Raw genomic sequence first — 25,754 nt, forward strand, 5'->3', positions numbered from 1 at the left:
TAGATGCATTATAGATGTTTGTACGATGCATTATAGATGTTGTTTATAGACGTTGTTTGTTAAATCGCTTCAATGAAGCTACGAGATGGCATGTAGAAGCGGCACCAGTGTCCTTGCAAATGTGTTGGTTCTTGTACCAAGCGCCATATATACTTGATCTGTCCAAAATTATAGATCATTTAGTTTTTTCTAAATTTATAATTTTTATTATGCATTTAGATTAAGCAAAATTTATGAATCTAGAAAATTATACCGACCTATAATTTGAAATGGAGAGAGTAATAATTAACAAGGAACCGACTCATGGCTAGATATATATGCATGGTTCAGTAGCTTGTTTGTGGACACATAACATATTTTTTTGTTGTACAAATAAAATGAAAGTCTTGTCGTATCTGGACTTTATATACAGGAGCGCACACTAGGATGGGTCAATTCATCAGCAGCTTGCATCTGTGTTACTGATATGCTATGTACGAGTTTAACAAAGCAGTCAGATGCCCGCGGGCTCCACGTGTTGAGTTGTTTATTGTCATCTGACGCGCGCGGTGCGCCGCGTGCATGCACGTATCGATTATTGTTCTATTTTAATTTGTCTGCTCAATCATGGAATGCACACGACGCTAACGCAGCATCAATACCTGAATCGATTATGGCCCCGTTTGTATCCGTTTATAAGCAGCTTATCGGTGGAAATAAGCGAGAATCCCGTCAAACGCTTTGCTTATTTCCACCGATTCTCGCTTACGTGGTAAGCCGCTTCAACGATTTGAACTACGAGAAGCGAAAAGCGAGAAGCGAGAAATTTTCACTTAGATTATAATCCAAGCGTGGCTAGGAAAAGCGTATACAAACAGGACCTATATATCTTGATATGATATGATATGATGACAAATTCATTGTTTATAGTAGTGGGAATGTGGGAGTAATTAAATACTAGGTGATATGTTTTTTTAAGGAAAACTGCAGAAGAGGTCACACAATGCTTCATCTCTACATTACATGGGCTTTGTTAATAATCACGAAGTTTCGGAACACTTACAGAGAAAATCAGAAGGAATACAAACTTAAACAACTGTATCGCTATTGCTAGATAAATCAATGGTCTGAGATCCTCCTTGATGTGACGTGACGGATCTACATCCATGGGTCTAATAACGTGGCATGGACTACTCCGGATAGGGTAGAACATCCTGGCGTATCTAACATGCAGGACGATGTACCTAATCAAGAGATAGAACTAGTTGTGTAGATGGAAAGTACTATGTAATAAGATTAGAACTTATCATGTCTTAACTGATTAGTTGTAACAAACAACCTGTAACCCTTCCCTAGATATATAAGACGAGGCAGAGACCCCTCTAAAGCATCACACAACCCAATGCAATACAATTCTCCAAACATGACTAGGATAATACGCTATATAGTGGTCCGAACATGTCTAAATCATGTCTGTGTTCACCTTCGAGTTCCGATCTCGACAAAACCTCTCCAACCAATCTTGTACCTCAGTGTATCCCTCGGTAGGTTGCCGGTAGGGCTGGACGCCGAGCAAGCTCGGCTCGGCTCGGTTTCGTTCGTTAGTCTAACGAGCTAGCTCGGCTTGGCTCGTTAACAAAAACGAGTAAAAAGGCTGGCTCGTCTCGGCTCGTTAATGGCTCTCGGCTCGTTAATGGCTCGAACCAGCTCGTTACCTCGCGAGCTAGATGTAAATTTAAAATTACCTCATATTAAATATAAAAAATAATCATCATATAAACTTCTAAACTCTAAAAATCAACAGTTGACCTTTCTCCATGCATAATAACTTAAACTTTTTAGACAAAATTATAGATGTAGGTTCTTGTATAATTGAAATGCATGCTGAGGCACATGTGTTCAACACAATTTTCCTGGATGCCGGGAACCGCGTTAGTTGGAGGCTGCCAGGCCGTGATTCGTCGCGCACGTGCGAAACGCCCTTTACCCGCGCAACGCCCGCTTCGCCACGCCGCTTCCACACCGCTTCCTATATAAGCAAACCCTAACACTCCCTAGTTTCTCATCACCAAGCAAAAGCATACAAAGCAACCAGCTAGTTCTCTGCTCTCACCAAAGAGTTCAGAGCTCGCCTCGATCGATCAGCTTCTTAATTGGTCCGTCACTAGCGCCATTTCCTACATCCACAGCTCTCGATCGATCTCAAGCTAACGCCATGGGCAGCTTGGACACCAACCCGGCAGCCTTCTCCGTCTTCGGCGACGAGGCCGCCGGCGGCTTCCAGCCGCTGAATGCCGAGGACGTCCGCTCGTACCTCCACAAGGCCGTCGACTTCATCTCCGACTACTACAAGTCCCTCGAGTCCCTGCCCGTGCTCCCCGACGTCAAGCCGGGGTACCTGCAGAACGAGCTGCAGGCGGCGCCGCCCACCAGCTCCGCCCCCTTCGACGTCGCCATGAAGGAGCTCAGGGCCTCCGTCGTCCCCGGCATGACCCACTGGGCCAGCCCCAACTTCTTCGCCTTCTTCCCCTCCACCAACAGCGCCGCCGCCATCGCCGGCGACCTCATCGCCTCGGCGATGAACACCGTCGGGTTCACTTGGCAGGCCAACCCCGCCGCCACCGAGATGGAGGTCCTCGCGCTCGACTGGCTCGCCCAGCTCCTCCGCCTCCCCGCGAGCTTAATGAACCGCACCGCCGCCGGCCGCGGCACCGGCGGCGGCGTCATCCTCGGCACCACCAGCGAGGCCATGCTCGTCACGCTCGTCGCCGCGCGCGACGCCGCGCTGCGCCGGAGCGGGTCGGAGGGCGTCGCCGGCCTGCCGCGCCTCGCCGTCTACGCCGCCGACCAGACCCACTCCACCTTCTTCAAGGCGTGCCGCCTCGCCGGCTTCGACCCGGCCAACATCCGCTCCATCCCCACCGGCCCGGAGACGGACTACGCCCTCGACCCGGCGAAGCTCCTCGAGGTCATGGAGGCCGACGTCGCCGCCGGCCTCGTGCCGACCTACATCTGCGCCACCGTCGGCACCACCTCCTCCAACGCCGTCGACCCCGTCGGAGCCATCGCCGACGCCGCCGCGCTGTTCAACGCGTGGGTGCACGTCGACGCCGCCTACGCCGGCAGCGCGTGCATCTGCCCGGAGTTCCGGCACCACCTCGCCGGCGTCGAGCGCGTCGACTCCATCAGCATGAGCCCGCACAAGTGGCTGCTGACGTGCCTCGACTGCACCTGCCTGTGGGTCCGCGACACGCACCGGCTCACCGACTCGCTGGAGACCAACCCGGAGTACCTCAAGAACGACGCCAGCGACTCCGGCGCCGTCACCGACCTCAAGGACATGCAGGTCGGCGTCGGCCGCCGATTCCGGGGGCTCAAGCTCTGGATGGTCATGCGCACATACGGCGCCGCCAAGCTCCAGGAGCACATCCGCAGCGACGTTGCCATGGCCAAGATGTTCGAGGAAAATGTCAGGTCCGATGACAGGTTCGAGGTCGTCGTGCCGAGGAACTTCGCCCTTGTCTGTTTTAGGATCAAGCCTCACGGCGGCATGACGGAGGAGGACGCCGACGAGGCCAACCATGAGCTCATGGAACGCCTGAACAGGACCGGGAAGGCGTACCTGGCGCACACGGTGGTCGGCGGCAAGTTCGTGCTGCGGTTCGCGGTGGGGTCGTCGCTGCAGGAAGAGAGGCACGTCCGGAGTGCGTGGGAGCTCATCAAGAAGACGACCGCTGAGATCATGCAGGATTAGATCGTTGTGGACTAGAATATGCAAGTATAGAACACATATGTTTGATTCTTTGTTGATTTTCTGGAAGTTCCAATGAAGGACAATATCTTTGTTGAAGAGATATGGTTGTCTAAGAAGAGGTAATGTAATTCTAGGTATTATTGAAAGGGAAATAGACACAGTTAATGTCCTGAGCTGATTGGCGGCAAAGCCATTCGAACTCATGGGTAGAAGTTCTTACAATAAACATCACGATAAATAGATATTTAATATAAGCATGTGGTGTAAATAAAACATTAATGAGATGTGCCATCGGCTATGTCAGCTGAGGTGCTAAGATAAAGCATTGTAATATAACAACCTAAAAGGGAGCCCTTGTTAACTACGTACTTATCAGATAAGCTCACGGATCTAACCAATATCTTGATAAGTGTGGTAACACGAATGAGAAGGTATTGGCATTAATCTACTAACTTAAAAGATTAGAACGTAATGACAAAGACCAGCCGATGCTAACCATACACAAGCTAGATACATTAACAAATCTTAATTAATGTCTTGATAAGGGCATGGAACTTAGACAAGGCAACACGAATGAGAGAGCATTAACTTCAATCTATCAACATAAAGGACTAGAGCATAATCACCAAATGTCTCTTGCGTACTGCTTACAAGCCGATTAAGGTAACAAAATCTAATCAATGTCATGACTGTGCATTAAACTTAGACAAGGTAATATGGTGAGAGAGCATTAACGTCGACCCGTTAATCTTAACAGACAGGCTCGCGGCAGCAAGACCTCGCATGCGCCCCTATCGGCTCGATGACGTCATCATGCTTCCGCGAGATTCGGATAAGATCCGACCGAAGCATCGACTCTCAATGTTAGCATGCTGACGTTAGAAGCCTGACGGTTAGCAATACAAGGGGCAGAGCTAAAGATCTATCAAACCTAGTATATATAAAGTAGTGAAACCATGCAAAATCTACCGGTCGATACGATCTGATAACTGTGAACATTTAAACAAGGCAAGGGAGCCGATGAAGACAACCTAGCCAGATCTAAACCATTCGATAACTTGAGCAACGTTGAAAACAAGCAAAATATTAGATAAATCCTAGAAAGTTCTACTTGCAATCTAAGATAACTAGATAACTAGCCATACAACAATATCAGAATATGAGACTTAACTTAGAAAGTTCTGATAGAGGTCTTAATGATCAGGTGTCGGTACATACAAGCTCGCCCGAGATCGAAGCCGATGCAGCCTTGCGCGCTAGAAGGAACTCGTCGAATCTACTCTACTCCTACTCCTAAGATTTTGGTGGCATGGCGTCGAAAGGTTGTATTGATTGATTCTATAAGGCTCATGGGTTTATATTTATACCCAGGAGCAAGCAAGAATCGTAGTAAGATACAACATAAATTATTACAGGTATTTCTAAAACTACTAAAGATATATCTCCACACTTTCCCTTATTTTGTGGAGTAGATTTCGCTTCGGACTGGACCCGCTTGGTCTTCTATCGGCTTCTGGAATCATGGTCAACAACGGCCATACTTGGTCAACACGGCGCCAACTTCAGTCTCTTTTCTCTCTCCTTCATCAGCTATCAGAACCTTATCCACGATTATTGACTCTGGTTAAAAACCGGTGTCTCAACAGGTTCTTTATTGTTTTTCTAAAAGGCCAATATCTTTGTTGAAGAGATATGGTTGTCTAAGAAGGGATAATGTAATTCAGGTTATTATTTAAAGGGGAATATATCTACAGTTAATGTTCCAAACGCGCGTAGGTGTGCCCGATTCTTAGTGAAATGGAGAGGTTTCTTACGAAATTCCTTCAAAAATGCATGCATTCCAATTTCCCAGCAGTAACATAATGCAATTGTATCAGGTATGCGGATGCCTGGAAAAAAAAGTTTTAATAGCTACTGCTACAATGTCGAACATTATTAATTTTCATGTTGCATTTTATGCTTCTACTCCCGCCGTTTTAAATTGTAGATTGTTTTATCTTTTCTAAATACGTAAATTTTGCTCTAGAAAAACTAAAATGACCTACAATTTGGAAAGGAGGAAGTACTACGCTAGTCCTATTTTCGTGTTTGGATCGGGATGTTTATTCTTTGCGTTTCTAGCTATCAAAGGAGGAATAAATTAAAGTCAATATCTTTGTCTTTGAAACTAGAGTTAGTAATTCATTAGGCTTTGATGAAAGGGCAATGCAGTTTACCTTCAGGAGTGCTTGTCTGATTCCCGCATGAACCGAACTTTTTATTTTCTACAAAATTTCTTACATCCAATTCAAGATACTGATTTCTGAACTGGACCGTCGGGGGTTTGTAGTTGACTAATTTATGGTATTATTACAACATTGAGATGTCACATCGATATAGAATAATAATATAAACAATTCAAGATATGGAATTGCATCCATGAAACAAGTCTTATGCCACTTTTAACATTATTGCCAAACCAATCATATTGCTAGAAGTTCAGAAGGACTATATCAAAACTGTATTATCTGGGCTCCTGATAATGTAGTACCTTTTTTTTTTTTTGCGAGTAGATCTAGTACTTGCTGTGCCATCTTCATCATTGTGCCACACATAAAGAAAACCTAAAGTTGGTCTTCAAATCATGACAGCTAAACAATAATTTGGGATATATATAGTGTCAATAATTTACATATAAAACATTGCAGAACTGACTAATTATTACAAAAGGTTCTTAATCTTAAAAATACAAGTATTTTTTCCATAATGCTCGGTTAAGGTAAAACCTTTTATTATCACAACTGGTTTAGAAACCGATTAGTACAAGAAACTGCTCCGAAACCGATTAGTACAAGAAACTGCTCCGAACTGTTTGTACGGACCTTTAATTTGTGACAAAACGTTCCTGCCATATCGAGACCAAGAACCTATCCAGTTGTAGCTCACAAGCTTTGACTTGGCAATCCGATTCTGATCAACAAGTAATGACACATCGAGATATTATCGATCTCGCATGGTTCTTTTGTGAACATGGGCTAACACGGGACTTTCTCCGGTCTAACATATGACCTTCAAAATTACCACGGTTAATATATGCTTGCATCATCCATTAGATATTTGCCAAGAACGGCTAGTGGAATTCTCCCACCTACCGAGCAGGCCTTCTGTGTTTGTGGAGAGAACGACGAGCAGTAACAATCAGGTATACTAGGTGACTTTTGGGGGTAAGAAACTTTCTCTGGCGACCGAGCAGTACGTCAGCGTTTGCGTCTGATGAACCGTACCATTGCATCGCTACGACCTTGAAATTACTGTCTTTCACGCGTCCAGCTAATAACGCTGACAAGCTGGCTAATGAAGAAATGTGTACCCTAGCTAATTAACTAAGTAAATCAAAGTAGTAACAAAAAAGAATGAACCAGCTGGTCTTTTGGGATTATATTCTAGGCTTCTAGCTAGCTTGGACGTACACTTTTGACTTTAGTTCTCTATATGGTTCCATTCATCCTTTTGGTAGAAAGTATATATGGAGTAACATTTTTCATTAGATGGCTGCTGGTGAAAAGTGAGTTGTCGTTGGCAACGGCAAAACTGTAATCCACTGTAGGAAAAAGATAGGAGCTCTTGCAATGTTAATGTCATCAGGACATCAGGTATTGTTGAAAGAGTAGTGCAGTTTATCTTCAGAATGCGGATCTGTTTGTCAGATTCTTGCATTACAGAAAAGGTACAGGTTGTTTAGACTTGATGATCGATCTTGAAGTTCTACTATGTCTCATGCGTGCCACGTATGTCTTTGCCTCGGTCAATCTATATATAATCCGACACTTTTGCTCACGTATATGCATGCATCATCCATAGATATATCTTTACCAGGCATGGTCTTCTGCCACCTACCGAGCAGGCCTTCCGTTTATACCTGGGAGCTAGAGAAGGAGCAGTAACCCAGTCAACTAGGTGAATTTTGTCGATCGGTAAGAAATTTCGCTGGCGACCGAGTAGTCAGCATTTGCATCTCATGAACCATTGCATGGTAGCTGGTAATTTCTGTCGTCCACGCTTGACCAGCCGGCTAATTAATGAAGAAATTTTTACTGTACGACCAAGTAAAATAATAAACACGAAAGAACGAAGAAGCTGCAGGTCGTCGACCGACAACGTCGTAGGGCTGCTGCTAGCTTCTTCTTCAGAGATTCGAGCTAGCTTGGACGTACCCTAGCTTTTGAATTGAATTAGGTATAGGGTTAAACTCCTCCGTGTTAGAGTAACATTTTTTTTTCTTTAGATGGCTGCCGGTGAAAAGTGAAGTCGTTGGCAACGGCAAACGACGGTGAACAAACAACTCATCTTGAACTCACGTGTGTGCACTCACAGAAAGGAAGTGAAGTCGTGAGAAGAAAACTTCAGAGCATAATTAATAGCATCTGGCTGAAGCCTGAAGCCAATGCAAAACTGCTTCACACGCAGTCGCTCTCACCGGATCAACGCATAATCTGACCAAAGCCAGCGCCGTTTCTTGAAGTCGTCGGAGCCCTCGCGCGGTTGCAGATGCCCAACGCAACCGACGTGTAGCTTGTTTTGCTTGCCGAAAGCAGCCGGCACCGAGGCAAACGCATCACGCATGACCTCCCAGGCCCAGACATCACAGCTGGTTGACCGGACCAAATATACATGTACATGGAAAAGAAAAACGTGCGTGTGAACAAAAACATGGCTGCCTGCTCATCTTTTATACCCTGCTGACCGAAGTCCCGACCCTAACTTGAAACAAAAATTTGCCAAAAAACCTCCCATCCACCATTGCCCGTGTGTGAACTAATGCCAGCCATAATATGAGAAATTCAAGTGAAATGCCAATTAAAATAAGGACTTCTTCAAAGAATTACAAAAAAAAAGGACTACTAAAGAGTTGGACCGTCTTAATTCTACGAATAGCACACACTATTCATAGACTATTTCTCGGAGAAAAGTCATGTAGTAACATCGGGGTGCGTCTGGAAGTTGTACTGTGCACATACGGAGTGGTGTTCAGACTGCATGCAGACAATGGGTCAATCCAGCAGCTAACATCCGGCATTGTTTGTGGAAGAATAGAGCGAGATTGAAGGAAAAACAAAAGAGAACCGGGAATTCAAGACTGCCAAAGTACATGTGGTTGACGTGAAATGAAGAAATATTGAAGCTGCCTCGATGAGACATTGTTGGTGGCGATTTCGATGGACTGACTTGTCGCTTGCGATGCGGCAAAGGCACTGTCCACATGACATTTGCACTACTTCCTGTGAAGAGTTTCCTTTCTCTTATAAACCTTTTTCTTTTTACTTTAGAATTCCTTTTCTCAAAGGAAAAGATTAGCTTTTATTTACACTCCATACTTATTAGAGCATAATGACCATCTTAACCTACCAGGAGTACTTTAAGATGTGATTTATTAACACAATTAGTGCATGCTAGCTAGGACACTTCATTGCAGATAGATGAACAGGGTTGAAAGGACATGCATGATCAGTATATGTAAGTGCAGCTTCATTTACAAGTGTTGACCTTGCAATGTGCATGCTTGATGGGAAGTGTACATCGGTGCCCTTTTTCCCAGTCCTTTTGAGATAGAAAGTACTTATCTTTTAGCGCACATGTGCAAGGGAATGAAATTCAAAATGAAATATATTAGGCCCTGAAAAGAAAAAAAATCCTGGAATAAAAGTGTCGAACATCGATTAGGCATAATTCTGCTAATTACCTAGAATAATCTATTGAGCACAGTGGTGTGCAGATAATATATCGAATATATTACATTCTTTTTTTGTATATATGGAGCAGGTAATAAAATATTAACCATAGCAGTTTGTTACTACTTTAACTCCATTGGTCATCATCATATGTATTAGCTATATATCACCTTAGCTTCTTGCTAAAAAATTGACGACCAAAAATTTGCGGCGTGTTCAAGCATGAAGGGAGGAAATCAACCGTTTCTCATGCATTTGGATGCAAAGTGTGTAGTGTCATTTTAGAAAGAAGTGTTCAACACGCCGTTAATATATATATCCGTACAAGAAGAGTTCTCCAGCAAACAAGGAGGGTCCAAGCCGAATGCCCGAACAACTACCACGAAAGTGACATTTTTAATTTCTTGGTCATGGCTTCATTTTTCCTTGCCGTTGGACACAAATTCAACCGATGTTAATTTTCATGTATACTGTTTTTTACTTCAAATATGAGCTCTGACCATTACAAGACCATATTTTTATTTATATTTGAGATGTCAAATCGAATCAGAGAGCTTAATTACTTCAATTTGATAAATATACTGTTTATGTATAAAATGAGTTGTAGGCATTCAGTCAAAATAGTCAAACGCCGCAAGTGTTCCAATGTTGTCCTAGGGACGTGGTCTTGCATAAAAAGTTCTGGAGAATATGCTTGTGGTATTCACTAGGGGGATCGGATCAGGTCAATACAGGATTACTGCTACACAACTAGTCAAGAATACATGACGGAAAGTGCAATCTACTTTAATCGCCTTAGCAAATAGTATGTGACAAACATAATGTGTTCGAAAGAGACCATCTTAGTTCAGTAGTCTTCCCAATTCAAAAGGCATCAAACTTTTCCGAGGAATAAAAAAAGGCATGATTCATGTCTACACTGATGTTAAACTAGCTACGTTTGTGCGGAACCTATCCATTAAGGATTGTTCTTACATGTTAACTATAGCGTACTCGTAGCAAAATTATTATATCCATGAAGATCTATATTAAAGTAAAAATCATATGGGAAGAAATGTTATGATCATATATTATTTGTCTTTCCCGAAAGTTAGATAGTATAAATATTATATCACAACAATTGGTAGATGTGATACAACTTGTCTTTCATGTCATCATCTAAGGGAAAGGTGATACAATTTGATGTATAATTTATCTTCATGTTAGGATCTTAGTGGAAATACGATAGTGGAAATTTAATGATCTTAGGTAAATGAGATACAACTTGATACTATTTTGTCAATGTATTTTGGGGCACATAAATCAAATAAACATCCATCAATTAGTAGAGATAGTATTTCTACCTCTTTGACGTTTCAATGCAACTTGCCCCGAGATGCATGTTGAATTTTCTCTATCAAAGAACTATGATAGTAGTACTTTTTTTCTAGAGTAATATGTCATTGAGTAGAAACTTACATAATTTTGTCACTGTGTATTATAGTTAACATGTATTGTTGTTTTCATTGGTACATAACTCATCAAGGAAACATATTTACAATTTATAAAGCATATAACTTGATACACTCATTGTTCCCTGCATGTATATGCATGTGGTGGCATGCACTATTTTGGCTTTAAGTTAATTTTTTTTGATAATGGATAAAGTTCCGGTTTCAACCTTCTCAACGAAAAGGATTAGTCCAAAATTATTACAGGTAAAAGAGTTTTAGTTATTGTTCATATGTAATAGCAAAATAGTAATTTAGAAACTTATATATGAGAAATTTTAGGTTATTTGTTTTGATAGTAGCATACATAATTTAGATATAGATTAAGAAGATTATTCTTTATAATGACAAATATTGGTAATTTAGATGTAAATTTGTGCCGTTAGTTAACATATCGCCAGAGGTGGGTAACTTAGAAGCATATGGTGTCTAATGGCTCTATATTGTTGTAAAGTCTAAATTTCAATTGCAGGATATTTTGCTTTTTGGTGGGAATTTGTCTCCGTAACTAAGATCATTCTCAGCGTTGGAGTTTGAACGTTTCCAACATATTTGGAAATGAATGAAACTCTCATGAAGGCGGCATGTGTTTTATCTCCACAAGTTTCATCAATTTCCACTAATCACTTACAACATTTAAAAGGTACAAGCTTTTTTTTTTAGAAAATGGAAATGCATCGGGCATCTGTGATAAACACACACAACCAAATTCTTATAGAGTCTTCAGCTCAATAGCTGATCATTAAAAGAAAAAATAAAAGGAGGAAGAAAAGTGAATAATTATAAGCAATGTCTAATATTGCTTATCCATCCACTCTTGACGAAAAATGTCCAAAGCCTCCATTGCTCTGCTCGTCAAACGAACAATCTCATTTATGTCCTCATGCCACGCTAATAAATCACAGCTAATATATTCCTCCAAAGGTAACCTCAAAGTGATGTAGAAAGATCACCCACGAGCATCCAAGCATGAACAGAGAATGCCGAAACACCATATAGATCTCCAAGACGACGCCTTCATGAAGAACATGACGCCAATAGCACCATCATCATCGGCCCGAGTATTGGGCTGGGTTTACACCCGGAGAATCAAAACATGACCATAGGGAAGGTGCAAACAAGTCGCCTCTAAGGAGGTAGTGGCACCCGCAGGCGTCACCGACAAGGCTTTCACCATGACCTCCACCACACCATGTCAGCAGCAGCCTAAGCAAGAAAGTACGAAAGGTACCTCACCGAGCTGCTGATGGTGTCGACCACACCTGTGACTGCAGGCCATCATTATCAAGAGCCATCCGCCACGGCCGCGCCTCACGCCCATCGCTCTAGGATAGGGGCCGGTCGTGGCAAGGCCTAGATGTGTGTGTCGTGTCATGGCCAACACCACACCAAGTCCATCATGATGCCACCCTGTCGCACATCTGATGAGGTCCGACCATACTACCACCCTATCACACATCTGATGAGGTCCGACTGGAAGGGTGTCGGTCGCAGGATCCGAGCACAAGGTTGCTCGAACCCACTGTAGGGTTGAGATGGCGGACTAGAGGGGGGGGGGTGAATAGTCCTTTCTAAAATTAATCACACCATGGTGGCGGGCCTATCATGCTTGCATGGTGTCACGGCGGTGATGGCGCTGCCCGTGGGGGTAGGCCTGCCACCATGGTCGCTGCAATAGCGGTCCTGCGACGGCAGCATTCTTCCTCAGCACCAATGGTGATGGCTTTCTTCAGGGGCTGAAGATTCGCTCCTCCAGGGCCCTCGCATCGCTCCTTATAGGCGACTTGGGCTCGTCTGCAAGGACGGCGGTGGTGAGACTTTCTCTACTCCGAGTTCAGCTGCTGCGGTGGATTTGCGGTGGCACTCTTGGTGATGAGCCTCCGGCAATCTAATTCGGTATATTCGAGGCCGGATCCAATGTCTCCTTCCGGATCTTCACGGGGATATGCCGTTCCTACCAGTGCGTGGGTGAAAGGTCCTTGTTTGGTTTTGGTAATTGAGTGACAACCTAGGTGGACTAATGTGTTTAAGTGAAATACACAGGAAATTAGTCCACAGATAATTATGTGATGAAGGAGCTCATTGCATATGAGACATAACATGGAGTCATGTGACTAGGTGGAGAAGATTAAGATAAGACTTGGCTTGATGGACCGGTTGCAAGTGTGAAGGGCAAGTCAGAGGCTTTGAAGCGCTGGACCGCGTGGCGGGATGCTTGAGCAAAGACTTGGTGCTGATGGACCGATGCAAAAGAAAGTGAGGTCAAGATCGATGAACCAATATATCGCATGATGATATGAAGTGGATCATATCTTTTGTGATGGTGTTGGTGCATGTGTTGCATCAACATTGGAGCAAATGGAGTGAAATGTGCAAGGCAAAGGTATAGCCAATAGACATTTCATTTCACCGGTCATAGGTGTGTAGAGAAGTTTATGACCGGGTTTAGGATAGTTGGCCGTACCATCAAGAGGGGCAAACTTGTTTGTAAATCGGTCATCTAGTGCCACTTCAGCGATCTAACATTGCGATGTTGCTAGGATCGAGTGGTGTGGTGAAGAGAGTGGAAACCTTTTGAAAAATGTTTGTGAAAATGCTAACTCACTCACACATAATGTGGTACACTTGTGGAGTTGGCACATTTGCAAAGGGGTTGGAGAAATGGTCAAGAGGTGCTTACCGCATGTAAATTGACCGGATTAATAGGCGGCTAGATAGCCATACTATCAAGAGGGGTCAATTTTATTTGCTTGACAGTTCAATAATACCACTTTGCTCAAACATTTGCATTGCATGCATATGGACTAACTTAGTTTGAGGAAGTGAAGAAGATGAGAAGAAAAACGTGTTGGAAAAGAGCTCTGACTGTACAAGGGCGGACAGTCCGGCCCTAGGTGGTGGACGGTCATGCTAACTTAGACAGAGACGTGTTTTTGGTGTTAGAGGCAGTTTTTGTGAGGCGGACGGTCTGCCTCTATAGGGGCGGATGGTCCACAGTTTAGAAAGCGAGCTGAAATGTGTATCGCGGACGGTCCGTCCCTAAGGGGCAGACGGTCCGCCAGTCCCCAGTTTGCACGTGTTTTGAACTCCAACGGCTAGTTCGTAGAACGGCGGACTTTCCCTATCCGGGAAAGCCATTACAGCTCAGGAAAAAGGGGAAAACGGCTAGTTTGTCCCTCCCTCTATATATAGAGGAGTGGCCGGTCCTTGGGGCAGGTTGAGCACCTTGGGGATGTGTTGCCCTTGGTTGTGCTTGACTTGGGAGCCTTCTAACTCACTTGTGCTTGCAAGAGTGCGAATCGATTGCGAGTGAGTGCGATTCTAGTGCGTTGCTTTGTGAGATAGCATCGAGTGGCACTAGGTGTTCGTGTTGCAAGCCGGTGGTGCTTGTTACTCTTGGAGGTTGCCACCTCCTGGACGGCTTGGTGGCTTGTGGCTCTGTCGAAGCACGCAAGAAGATTGTGCGTGGCTCCAGAGAAGGCATTGTGAGGGGTATTGTGCTCACCCCGCGGGGATCATAAAGAGCAACTCTAGTGAAGCGTGTCGTTGAGTGTCCTCATCTTGTGTTGGTTGTGCGGCGCCCAGTATGGGCTAGGCGGGTGATGCCTATTAGCGCATGAACCTCCAAGTGAGTGAGCCGACACAACGGGGACTAGCTTGATGGCAACCAAGTGAACCTCGGGAGACAAATCACCGTGTCAACCTTGTCATCATCTTCTCAATGATTTGCTCTTTACATACACAAGCTCTTTACTTAGTTCGTATACTTTGTGTTTGTGTAGTTGCTCTAGTAACTAGTTTAGTTATAGAACTTGCTAGTTATCTTCTTGGCTTGTGTAGCTTAGAAGTAGATCCCTTGCGTAACTAGTTGGCTTGTGTAGCCTTGCTAGTTACATTGCTTAGTTTGTGTAGCTAAGTAATTTGAGCTCTCTAGTTTGGCTTGTGTAGCCGTGCTATTGAGCATTGCTAGTGAGCTTAGGCTTTGTGCATTTTGCTTCACTAGTTTGTGTAGGAGCTCCCCGGTGTGCTTAAAGAACTAGTTGCTCAAGTTTGTGTGACCTAGCAACCTAGACTTGTTTAGGTGAGCTTCCTATCCCGACACCTTAGTAGCATAATCAATTAATTGTTTAGGTGCTTGAAATAATTAGTAGAGGGGTGTAGTCTTGGCTAGACCGATAAGTTTAAAATTCTACATTTATTTCGGTTTGTCGGTGTGATATGTAGAATTTTAAACTTATCGGTCTAGCCAAGACTACACCCCTCTACTAATTATTTCAAGCACCTAAACAATTAATTGATTATGCTACTAAGGTGTCGGGATAGGAAGCTCACCTAAACAAGTCTAGGTTGCTAGGTCACACAAACTTGAGCAACTAGTTCTTTAAGCACACCGGGGAGCTCCTACACAAACTAGTGAAGCAAAATGCACAAAGCCTAAGCTCACTAGCAATGCTCAATAGCACGGCTACACAAGCCAAACTAGAGAGCTCAAATTACTTAGCTACACAAACTAAGCAATGTAACTAGCAAGGCTACACAAGCCAACTAGTTACGCAAGGGATCTACTTCTAAGCTACACAAGCCAAGAAGATAACTAGCAAGTTCTATAACTAAACTAGTTACTAGAGCAACTACACAAACACAAAGTATACGAACTAAGTAAAGAGCTTGTGTATGTAAAGAGCAAATCATTGAGAAGATGATGACAAGGTTGACACGGTGATTTGTCTCCCGAGGTTCACTTGGTTGCCATCAAGCTAGTCCCCGTTGTGTCGGCTCACTCACTTGGAGGTTCATGCGCTAATAGGCATCACCCGCCTAGCCCATACTGGGCGCCGCACAACCAACACAAGATGAGGACACTCAACGACACGCTTCACTAGAGTTGCTCTTTATGATCCCCGCGGGGTGAGCACAATACCCCTCACAATGCCTTCTCTGGAGCCACGCACAATCTTCTTGCGTGCTTCGACAGAGCCACAAGCCACCAAGCCGTCCAGGAGGTGGCAACCTCCAAGAGTAACAAGCACCACCGGCTTGCAACACGAACACCTAGTGCCACTCGATGCTATCTCACAAAGCAACGCACTAGAATCGCACTCACTCGCAATCGATTCGCACTCTTGCAAGCACAAGTGAGTTAGAAGGCTCCCAAGTCAAGCACAACCAAGGGCAACACATCCCCAAGGTGCTCAACCTGCCCCAAGGACCGGCCACTCCTCTATATATAGAGGGAGGGACAAACTAGCCGTTTTCCCCTTTTTCCTGAGCTGTAATGGCTTTCCCGGATAGGGAAAGTCCGCCGTTCTACGAACTAGCCGTTGGAGTTCAAAACACGTGCAAACTGGGGACTGGCGGACCGTCTGCCCCTTAGGGACGGACCGTCCGCGATACACATTTCAGCTCGCTTTCTAAACTGTGGACCATCCGCCCCTATAGAGGCAGACCGTCCGCCTCACAAAAACTGCCTCTAACACCAAAAACACGTCTCTGTCTAAGTTAGCATGACCGTCCACCACCTAGGGCCGGACTGTCCGCCCTTGTACAGTCAGAGCTCTTTTCCAACACGTTTTTCTTCTCATCTTCTTCACTTCCTCAAACTAAGTTAGTCCATATGCATGCAATGCAAATGTTTGAGCAAAGTGGTATTATTGAACTGTCAAGCAAATAAAATTGACCCCTCTTGATAGTATGGCTATCTAGCCGCCTATTAATCCGGTCAATTTACATGCGGTAAGCACCTCTTGACCATTTCTCCAACCCCTTTGCAAATGTGCCAACTCCACAAGTGTACCACATTATGTGTGAGTGAGTTAGCATTTTCACAAACATTTTTCAAAAGGTTTCCACTCTCTTCACCACACCACTCGATCCTAGCAACATCGCAATGTTAGATCGCTGAAGTGGCACTAGATGACCGATTTACAAACAAGTTTGCCCCTCTTGATGGTACGGCCAACTATCCTAAACCCGGTCATAAACTTCTCTACACACCTATGACCGGTGAAATGAAATGTCTATTGGCTATACCTTTGCCTTGCACATTTCACTCCATTTGCTCCAATGTTGATGCAACACATGCACCAACACCATCACAAAAGATATGATCCACTTCATATCATCATGCGATATATTGGTTCATCGATCTTGACCTCACTTTCTTTTGCATCGGTCCATCAGCACCAAGTCTTTGCTCAAGCATCCCGCCACGCGGTCCAGCGCTTCAAAGCCTCTGACTTGCCCTTCACACTTGCAACCGGTCCATCAAGCCAAGTCTTATCTTAATCTTCTCCACCTAGTCACATGACTCCATGTTATGTCTCATATGCAATGAGCTCCTTCATCACATAATTATCTGTGGACTAATTTCCTGTGTATTTCACTTAAACACATTAGTCCACCTAGGTTGTCACTCAATTACCAAAACCAAACAAGGACCTTTCACCCACGCACTGGTAGGAACGGCATATCCCCGTGAAGATCCGGAAGGAGACATTGGATCCGGCCTCGAATATACCGAATTAGATTGCCGGAGGCTCATCACCAAGAGTGCCACCGCAAATCCACCGCAGCAGCTGAACTCGGAGTAGAGAAAGTCTCACCACCGCCGTCCTTGCAGACGAGCCCAAGTCGCCTATAAGGAGCGATGCGAGGGCCCTGGAGGAGCGAATCTTCAGCCCCTGAAGAAAGCCATCACCATTGGTGCTGAGGAAGAATGCTGCCGTCGCAGGACCGCTATTGCAGCGACCATGGTGGCAGGCCTACCCCCACGGGCAGCGCCATCACCGCCGTGACACCATGCAAGCATGATAGGCCCGCCTTGTGCCGCCACCCGCACCACAAGCGGAGGCGCCCTGGCGCACCACAGCATCCATCACTGCAGCAGCAGCCGCAAGGCAAGGCAGACCGGTGCCGGTGCGTTGGCCCAACAACGCCGTCGCGCAGGGGAAGCCCGGATCCGGCCGGGGGGAACACGGAATCATGCATCCCAAGCGTGGATCTGGGAGCTCCAGCCGTTGCTCGGTTTCCTGACGAGATCCCCGCGATATCCAAGATCTTCCAGGGGAATGAGTAGAAGCGAGTAAAGGAGGTAGCGTGGAGGGGGGGGGGGGGGAGGAAGAGGCTATGAAACCGCAAAATGCAACTTTACATTAAGAAGCCGTCTTTCATTCACCAACTCAAATATATTGACGCATGCTTTGTTGTCTTCATGTATCCTTGAATTTAGTTTCAAGAATTGAGATCACGATGTTGAACCACTTGGTAGGTGAAGACTTTAGACTTTTGATGGCCGTTGCGATCGATGCTTCACGGATGTTCAGCCCGTTCGCTGGGCTTCTGCTGCTGCGCTGGGCTTCTTCCGGCTGAAGCCACAAGCAGCAGCTAGCAGCTGCGCTGCAGCCGCTGGCAGCACAACTAGCGCTGCCGAACGGGGCAGTTCTCTGTTGCCCAGGTCTACGTAACACGAAATGACTCCGTGGCCTCAGCTCAGAAAATTAAATGAAAATATCACGAAATGACGCATGTGCACTATGGCAACGACGCACAGCAGGATCAACATGTCCGAAGCGTGCAAGAAATATAAATGTTACACACACACACACACACGCACACACTTCGATGCAGCCTATTGAATCGTTTGCCCTATTGGTTTGATCTGCATAAATGCATGTATCGGCATGTCCAACAGAATAGCAAAACTGGAAGTTTATCTTACGTTAACTGTTAGTCATGTATGAGCACGTTTTGCTATCCTGGAAAACGAAAGTTAAATGTCTGTGAATGGTTGAGATGGGGATTCTTCCACATTGTAACTGTGCTTACCGAGAGATGACGATGCTTAAACTGTGTAGTGACTTGAATATTGACAATGGTCAATGGTTACAACTTACAAAAAGTTGCTGCTTACAAGGTAACTACTCTCTTCGTTCCAAATTGTAGGTCGTTTTGACTTTTCTAGGTTCATAAATATTATTATGCATCTAGATGCATAATAATATCTATGAACCTAAGAGAGCCAAAACGACCTACAATTTGGAACGGAAGGAGTAATTTTCAACGTGTGGAGACGTTCCTGCCGTTGAGTTTGGTTGGATGAATGGACATGAACAGGGAGATGACCATCCATATTTGCACGTGTTTCGTTGGATGGATACACGGTGGATGGTTGCCATACCAGCCCATCCCCACCCGACAAAGATGTTCGATAGGGTGTGAATCAATGTCACTCATGCATGGGGCCAGCTCAAGATTGGCTAGATTAGAACCTACTTATAATGCCATAGGGCCAGAGCACTTTGTATTTGTGGACAAAATATTAACTTGAAATTTTTTTTATATTTGTGGACGGTGAGGTATAATTTAACGGATACAATAGTTTGTTCTCATTTCATTTGCCGTCTTCACTCGAACCAAATGAAAAATTGTTCCATACCATTCATCCAACCAAACAGATCAACAACCTAGATATGGTTATATCTCAACCAAACAGGGTGAAGCCTCGACCGGAGCGGGAGACGGGCCTGGCCTCGACTGGCACGAGCATGAGCACTAGTGGATCTGGTGGCTTGGTGACTGGCTGCAGGTGGCGGCGCGGGGACGCGAGCACGGCTGGCGAGCCCTAGCGGGGGTGGGTCTGGGTGGCTCCTGGTGCGATGGAGTGAGCGTCAGACCGGGGTGAGCCGTGAGCAAGAGCGGTCGGACGAGAATGGAAGAGCAGTGGAGGTGGCCGGCTGCAGGTGGCGGTGTTAACTTGCAGTGGGGATGGGGGATGTGTGGCCGGTGGTGCAAGTTTCAACGGCCAGCAGCGTGGAGGCGGGGAGCGGAGCGTGGGGGGTTGCAGAGCTGCGAGCGGTAGGCTGGGACGAGCTGCGAGCACCAGGACCGGATGAGCCGCGGTCAGCAGCGGTCGGAAGAGCACCATAGAGCAGCGGATGCGAGGGGCCGGCCGGATATTTTTTATTTTTTGCTTTTCTTTTTTAATCTCTAAATTAGTTTCCAAGGGCGGCTGAGCATCGTGGAAACAACATTTGCAGGGGCGGGTCGACACCTGTCCGTGCAAATAGCTATTTTTAGCTGTGAAAAGTAGGGGCGGGCGTTGGAGTCACCACTGCAAATGCCTTTTTACCCGGCCTTACAAATGCTTTGTGTAGTAACGAACCTAGGTTATATCTCAATAATATAAATCTTGTCCTAAGTCCTAACAACACTACGGGAAACAGAAACATTGCCGAGTGCCAGGGGCACTCGGCGAAGGGCTAAAAACACTCGGCAAACCGTTTGCCGAGTGTAACACTCGGCAAACGGCACACGGCAAATTCTGAGTCGGCAAACACGGATTTGCCGAGTGTTTTGTGTCGCGCACTCGGCAAAGACTTTGCCGAGTGGCCAGAAAACACTCGGCAATATTTTTTGCGAAAAATTAAAAAAAAACAACCTCCGGCCAGCCACCACCACCGGCCGGCCGCTACGCACCGCCGCCACCTCGACCCGGCGCCGCCGCCTGGACCCGCCGCCTGGACCCGCCGCCGCCCCGCAGCCGGGGAAGAAAGGAGGGCGCCAGATCTGCCGCGGCATACCTGGGGCACGGACTTGCGGACGGGGGCGTGGAAGAGGCAGGCGTGGATGAGGTGGCCCGTGACGGACGCCGCCGCCGCCGCCGCCGCCCCGCGGCTAGATCCGAAGCTGCCGCCCCGGTCGCCACGACCCGCCGCCGCCACCGCCCCGGTCGCCACGACCCGCCGCCGCCGCCGCCCCGGTCGCCACGACCCGCCGCCGGGAGGGCGCCAGATCTGGCCGCAGAAGAAAGGGGAGCTAGGGGCGCCAGATCCGGCTGGGGGAGGGAGAGGGGAGGGGAGGGGAGGGAAGGGAAGGGGAGGAGGAGTGGAGGATGTGCGCCGGGGGAGGGAGGGCCGCCGGGGGAGGGAGCTAGGGGAGGAGGAGGGGGCGGCGTGAGGGGAGGCCAGGGGGAGGAGGGGGGCACGGGTGGGGGGGGGGCGGGGGCGGCGTGAGGAAGAAGGTGCGGGGGGGGGGGGTGGGTGGTGTTTGTGGGCCGGGCCGGCCGGAGCCGGTAGGGTTAAAAAAAGGTTCGACGAGTGTCCTAGGTGGGCACTCGGTCAAGTTTTTCTTTGCCGAGTGTCTACCCTAGGACACTCGGCAAAGTTTTTTTAAAAAAATTTTTAAAAATATCCAACAGTTTCAAAAAAAATACCAAATTTTCACACGAAATAAGATATGTTCTCTACTGACTATACAAAAAGTTTTGTAGTCAAACCGAACTCGACCGTCACTTCAACTCTAAATTTTATCGAATCCTTCTCAAAGTTACTATTCTTCTTCTGATATGCTTCGGTTTGTAATTATCGTACATGATGAAATGTGCAAAACCTTCCTAATTTTTTTCCACAGCTTCCACGTATTATATCATCACATAACTACAAATCTCATGATTTTCAGACTTTGCTTGTTTTTTTTACAATTTAAAAATACTACCGCCACACGTTCATTGTCGTGTTTCCTGAACAAGATGTTCGAAATTTCTTTTCATTTCATGGGTCAGGTCTCAAATTGAGCCAAATAACATGAATATCATTTTTCTACTCATTTTGTTCCATAATTTGAATCACTTGCAGTTCAAATTTGACTTATACCAAAAATTTCCTTGAAATGCAATTAATTAAATAAATATAGCAAATAAATCCAAAAATATACCAAATTTTAACATGGAGTACCACGTGTTGTATATGGGGAGTAGAAAAAATTTCAAGGTGAAAAGAGCAAAAAAAATTATTTTTTTGCCGAGTGTCAAAAAAAAACACTCGGCAAACCCCCCTCTTTGCCGAGTGTCTTTTTTGACACTCGGCAAACTACCCTATTTGCCGAGTGTCTTTTTTGACACTCGGCAAAGAGGGTAGTTTGCCGAGTGTTTTTTGTTTGACACTCGGCAAAGCCCCGATTTGCTGAGTGTATTTTTTTTTGCCGAGTGTTTTTGGCTTGGCGCTCGGCGAAGAGCTTGTTTGCCGAGTGCTCGAAAAAAAACACTTGGCAAAAAAAATACACTCGGCAATTTTTAGCTTTCTCATAGTGCAACATGGATAGATGACCATGCTTCAAAAGCAAACACACGGCATAAGCTTGGCCGCTGACTTAGCTAACCTAAACAAACGGATCACCCTACCTACTACATTATATTCTTCGACCCTGCCAGACGCTGGCAAAGGCAAGCATGTGTCAAATCAGCATCCCTGCTACCCGCCACATATTCCACAAAGCTCGCGCGCGTGCGGGCCGTCGCCGGCCGTAGCGTGATTTCTTCCACGGGACTAGCTGGCCCGGGCCACGGCGGCACGACGCGACCGACGACGATGACGCCGCCTCCGCCGCGTGCAGATGCGTGTCCGGCCACCCCCCACCTACCACCCGTGCTCCCCCTGGCTTTACCAGTTAAACGCCCATCTCGCTACGCCGCTTCACAAGCCACGCCCATGTGCCCCGTCGTCTTCCTCCTCCCCCGTCGTCGTCGCCCGGCGCAGCCTATAAAAGCACCCTCCCATCCCATGACACAACCGCACCACACATCTTCCAGCTCCCGAGTCATCGATCTCTATCACCATTGGAGCTAGCAGCTACCAGCTAACTGCGGAGCTTCTTCTTTCTCTCAGCTCGATCAAGCTCAAGCTTCTTCTAGCCTGGTCATTGACGGTCACTGAATTTATACATAGACATGGGCAGCATTGACGCGAACCCCGCCGCCTTCGCCGCGTTCGGCGCTGCCGGCGTCGACGACGGCTTCCAGCCGTTGAACGCCGAGGACGTGCGCTCCTACCTCCACAAGTCCGTCGACTTCATCTACGACTACTACAAGAACGTCGAGTCACTGCCCGTGCTCCCCGGCGTGGAGCCGGGATACCTCCGCCGCCTGCTCCAGTCGGTGCCGCCGACATCCTCCGCACCCTTCGACATCGCCATGAAGGAGGTCCGGGAGGCCGTGGTCCCGGGGATGACGCACTGGGCCAGCCCCAACTTCTTCGCCTTCTTCCCCTCCACCAACAGCGCCGCCGCCATCGCCGGCGAGCTCATCGCCTCCGCGATGAACACCGTCGGGTTCACCTGGCAGGCCAACCCCGCCGCCACCGAGATGGAGGTCCTCGCGCTCGACTGGCTCGCGCAGCTCCTGCGCCTGCCGGCGAGCTTCATGAACCGTACCGCTGGTGGCCGCGGCACCGGCGGCGGCGTCATCCTCGGCACCACCAGCGAGGCCATGCTCGTCACCCTCGTCTCGGCGCGTGACGCCGCCCTGCGCCGGATCGGCTCCGACGGCGTCGCCGGGATCACGAGGCTTACCGTGTACGCCGCCGACCAGACCCACTCCACCTTCTTCAAGGCCTGCCGCCTCGCCGGCTTCGACCCTGCCAACATCAAGTCCATTCCGACCGGTGCGGACACCGACTACGGCCTCGACCCGGCAAAGCTGCTCGAGATCATGGAGGCCGACGTCGCCGCCGGTCTCGTGCCGACCTACATCTGCGCCACCGTCGGCACCACCTCCTCCAACGCCGTCGACCCGGTTGGTGCCATCGCCGATGTCGCCGCTGTGTTTAATGCGTGGGTCCACATCGACGCCGCCTACGCCGGCAGCGCGTGCATCTGCCCGGAGTTCCGGCACCACCTCGACGGCGTCGAGCGTGTCGACTCCATCAGCATGAGTCCTCACAAATGGCTGATGACCTGCCTGGATTGCACATGCTTGTGGGTGCGCGACACGCACCGGCTCACCGACTCGCTGGAGACCAACCCGGAGTACCTCAAGAACGACGCCAGCGAGTCTGGCACCGTCACCGACCTCAAGGACATGCAGGTCGGCGTCGGTCGCCGGTTCCGGGGTCTCAAGCTATGGATGGTCATGCGCACCTACGGGTCCGCCAAGCTCCAGGAGCACATCCGCAGCGATGTCGCCATGGCCAAGATGTTCGAGGAGTCGGTGCGCGCCGACGACCGGTTCGAGGTCGTGGTGCCAAGGAACTTCGCTCTCGTGTGCTTCAGGATCAAGCCCCAAGGCGCCATGACGGAGGAGGACGCCGAGGAGGCCAACCGCGAGCTCATGGAGCGCCTGAACAGGACAGGGAAGGCCTACTTGGCGCACACGGCGATCGGTGGCAAGTTCGTGCTGCGGTTCGCTGTGGGGTCGTCGCTGCAGGAGGAGAGGCACGTGCGAAGCGCGTGGGAGCTCATCAAGAAAACGACCACCGAGATCATCAAGGGAGAGATGTAGAGCATAGTAATATTGATTATTTCTTATTATAGATTTATGTTGGTTTAATTATTGTTAATTATGCCGAAAGGTGGCGTCGAATAAAGCCTTTCGTGATGAATGTATGAAGGATATGATGGACCCGGAGTATAAACATGATGTACGGGGTTTTTCGAATATATATCGAGTTGGTTTTTCTTTCTCTTACATGTAGCTAACATTTAGCATACAAATTAGCCTGTTGTATCATTTTGACCTCCTTAAGTTTTAGGATTAAATTTAAAATCCCAAAATTTAAGCTATGTAGAGGGAGCATGTAGTTGTGGAACTCTTTAAACATGGCCATTAGGTCATTCTTAATAAGACTCCAAAACACTTGGTAGAATTCTACTAGGAATCCATCAGGTCTCGACGCTTTATTGTGGTCTCTAACCTCCTTTTCAGTAAAACCATCAATTAGAACCTCATTTTCCTCCCTTGATACTTAAGGAATATCCTCTGTCATGGATTCGTTCATAGAACAGTTGTTTGCATTTTGTGAACCAAAAAGACCTTTAGGCTGACCGCACCGCGGCGGTCTGCAAAGGACGCAGTAAAGGGGTTGGCCCACTTGTCAGAAGGGCTTTTACAGGTGCTGGAGGACACGGACGCTGCCGCCGCATCGCCTGTATCACGCTCGGGAGAGAGAGAGAGAGAGAGAGAGAGAGAGCGGGCAGCGCGGCGGGGTGGGCGGGGCCCGTGGTAGGCGGAGAGAGAGAGAGAGAGAGAGAGAGAGAGAGAGAGAGAGAGAGAGAGCGTAGCGTAGCGGGGCCGAACGCTGGGTATCCAGATCTCCTGTAGTGAACGCTTCAGTGGAGATGGGGATAGCATGCTGCGGTGCAGCGCATGCACCTCTATCTTTCCAGTTGAGGCGTCTTTGCAGACTCCGGGTGCGGATGGCCTAAGATACTTTGTTATGTATCTTTTAAGATTCTCATCCCCTTCAATAATCCCCTATTCTTGCTCAAGCTTGAAAATTCTAGTTTTTCTATGCTTGCCATTTGCTATCATATGGAAATACTTGGTGTTGCTGCCCCCCTTCAACAACCTAGTGCTTTTTGCTCTTTGAAACCATTTGATTTCTTCTTCTCTCATAAGTTGTACTAGCCTATCTTTGATGCATTGCTATAAATCAATCTCTTGCTGACTTAGCAGCTGTGATTCCACCTTTTTATCTAGGTCATTTGCTTTTTTAAGCAGTTCTTGTTTCTCTTTTTTATATGCCCCATTCATATTTTTTGCCCACTCTCTCAGGAACTGTCTTAGTCTCCTGATCTTATTCTGTCATTTTTGCAGAGGGGTGGCTCCCTTCCTTTCCTTGTTCCATACTTCTGAAACTAATTCAAAGAAATGTTCCCTTAAGAGCCACCCCAGTTCAAATTTAAACATATGTTGCTTCTTGGTTCGAATTTCCTATCCACTGTTTAGCAACAGAGGTGTATGGTCTGAGATCTCCCTGCTCAAGGCATCAACCGTGGCTAGGGGAAAGCGTTGTTCCCATTCTGTGCTAACCAACACTCTATCTAGTCTTTCAT

The 25,754-nt window shown here is 47.2% G+C and overlaps 2 protein-coding genes across 2 annotated transcripts; both read left to right on the forward strand.

Moving 5' to 3' along the window:
• The first annotated feature begins 2,029 nt into the window (after positions 1-2,029).
• On the forward strand, positions 2,030-3,879 carry LOC117860289 (tryptophan decarboxylase 1). Its single transcript, XM_034743555.2, has one exon. It carries the CDS (start codon positions 2,195-2,197, stop codon positions 3,731-3,733), a length of 1,539 nt encoding a protein of 512 aa, XP_034599446.1. The 5' UTR covers positions 2,030-2,194; the 3' UTR covers positions 3,734-3,879.
• Positions 3,880-22,408: 18,529 nt separating this feature from the next.
• Positions 22,409-24,387, forward strand: LOC117860275 (tryptophan decarboxylase 1). Its single transcript, XM_034743538.2, has one exon. It carries the CDS (start codon positions 22,654-22,656, stop codon positions 24,199-24,201), a length of 1,548 nt encoding a protein of 515 aa, XP_034599429.1. The 5' UTR covers positions 22,409-22,653; the 3' UTR covers positions 24,202-24,387.
• Positions 24,388-25,754: the final 1,367 nt, after the last annotated feature.

The sequence above is a fragment of the Setaria viridis genome, chromosome 6, assembly GCF_005286985.2.
Source record: "Setaria viridis chromosome 6, Setaria_viridis_v4.0, whole genome shotgun sequence".
In the NCBI taxonomy this organism is placed as follows: Eukaryota; Viridiplantae; Streptophyta; class Magnoliopsida; order Poales; family Poaceae; genus Setaria; species Setaria viridis.

Coding starts and splice junctions, on each gene's coding strand:
- LOC117860289 (XM_034743555.2), top strand. CDS start 2,195: ATGGGCAGCTTGGACACCAACCCGGCAGCCTTCTCCGTCTTCGGCGAC.
- LOC117860275 (XM_034743538.2), top strand. CDS start 22,654: ATGGGCAGCATTGACGCGAACCCCGCCGCCTTCGCCGCGTTCGGCGCT.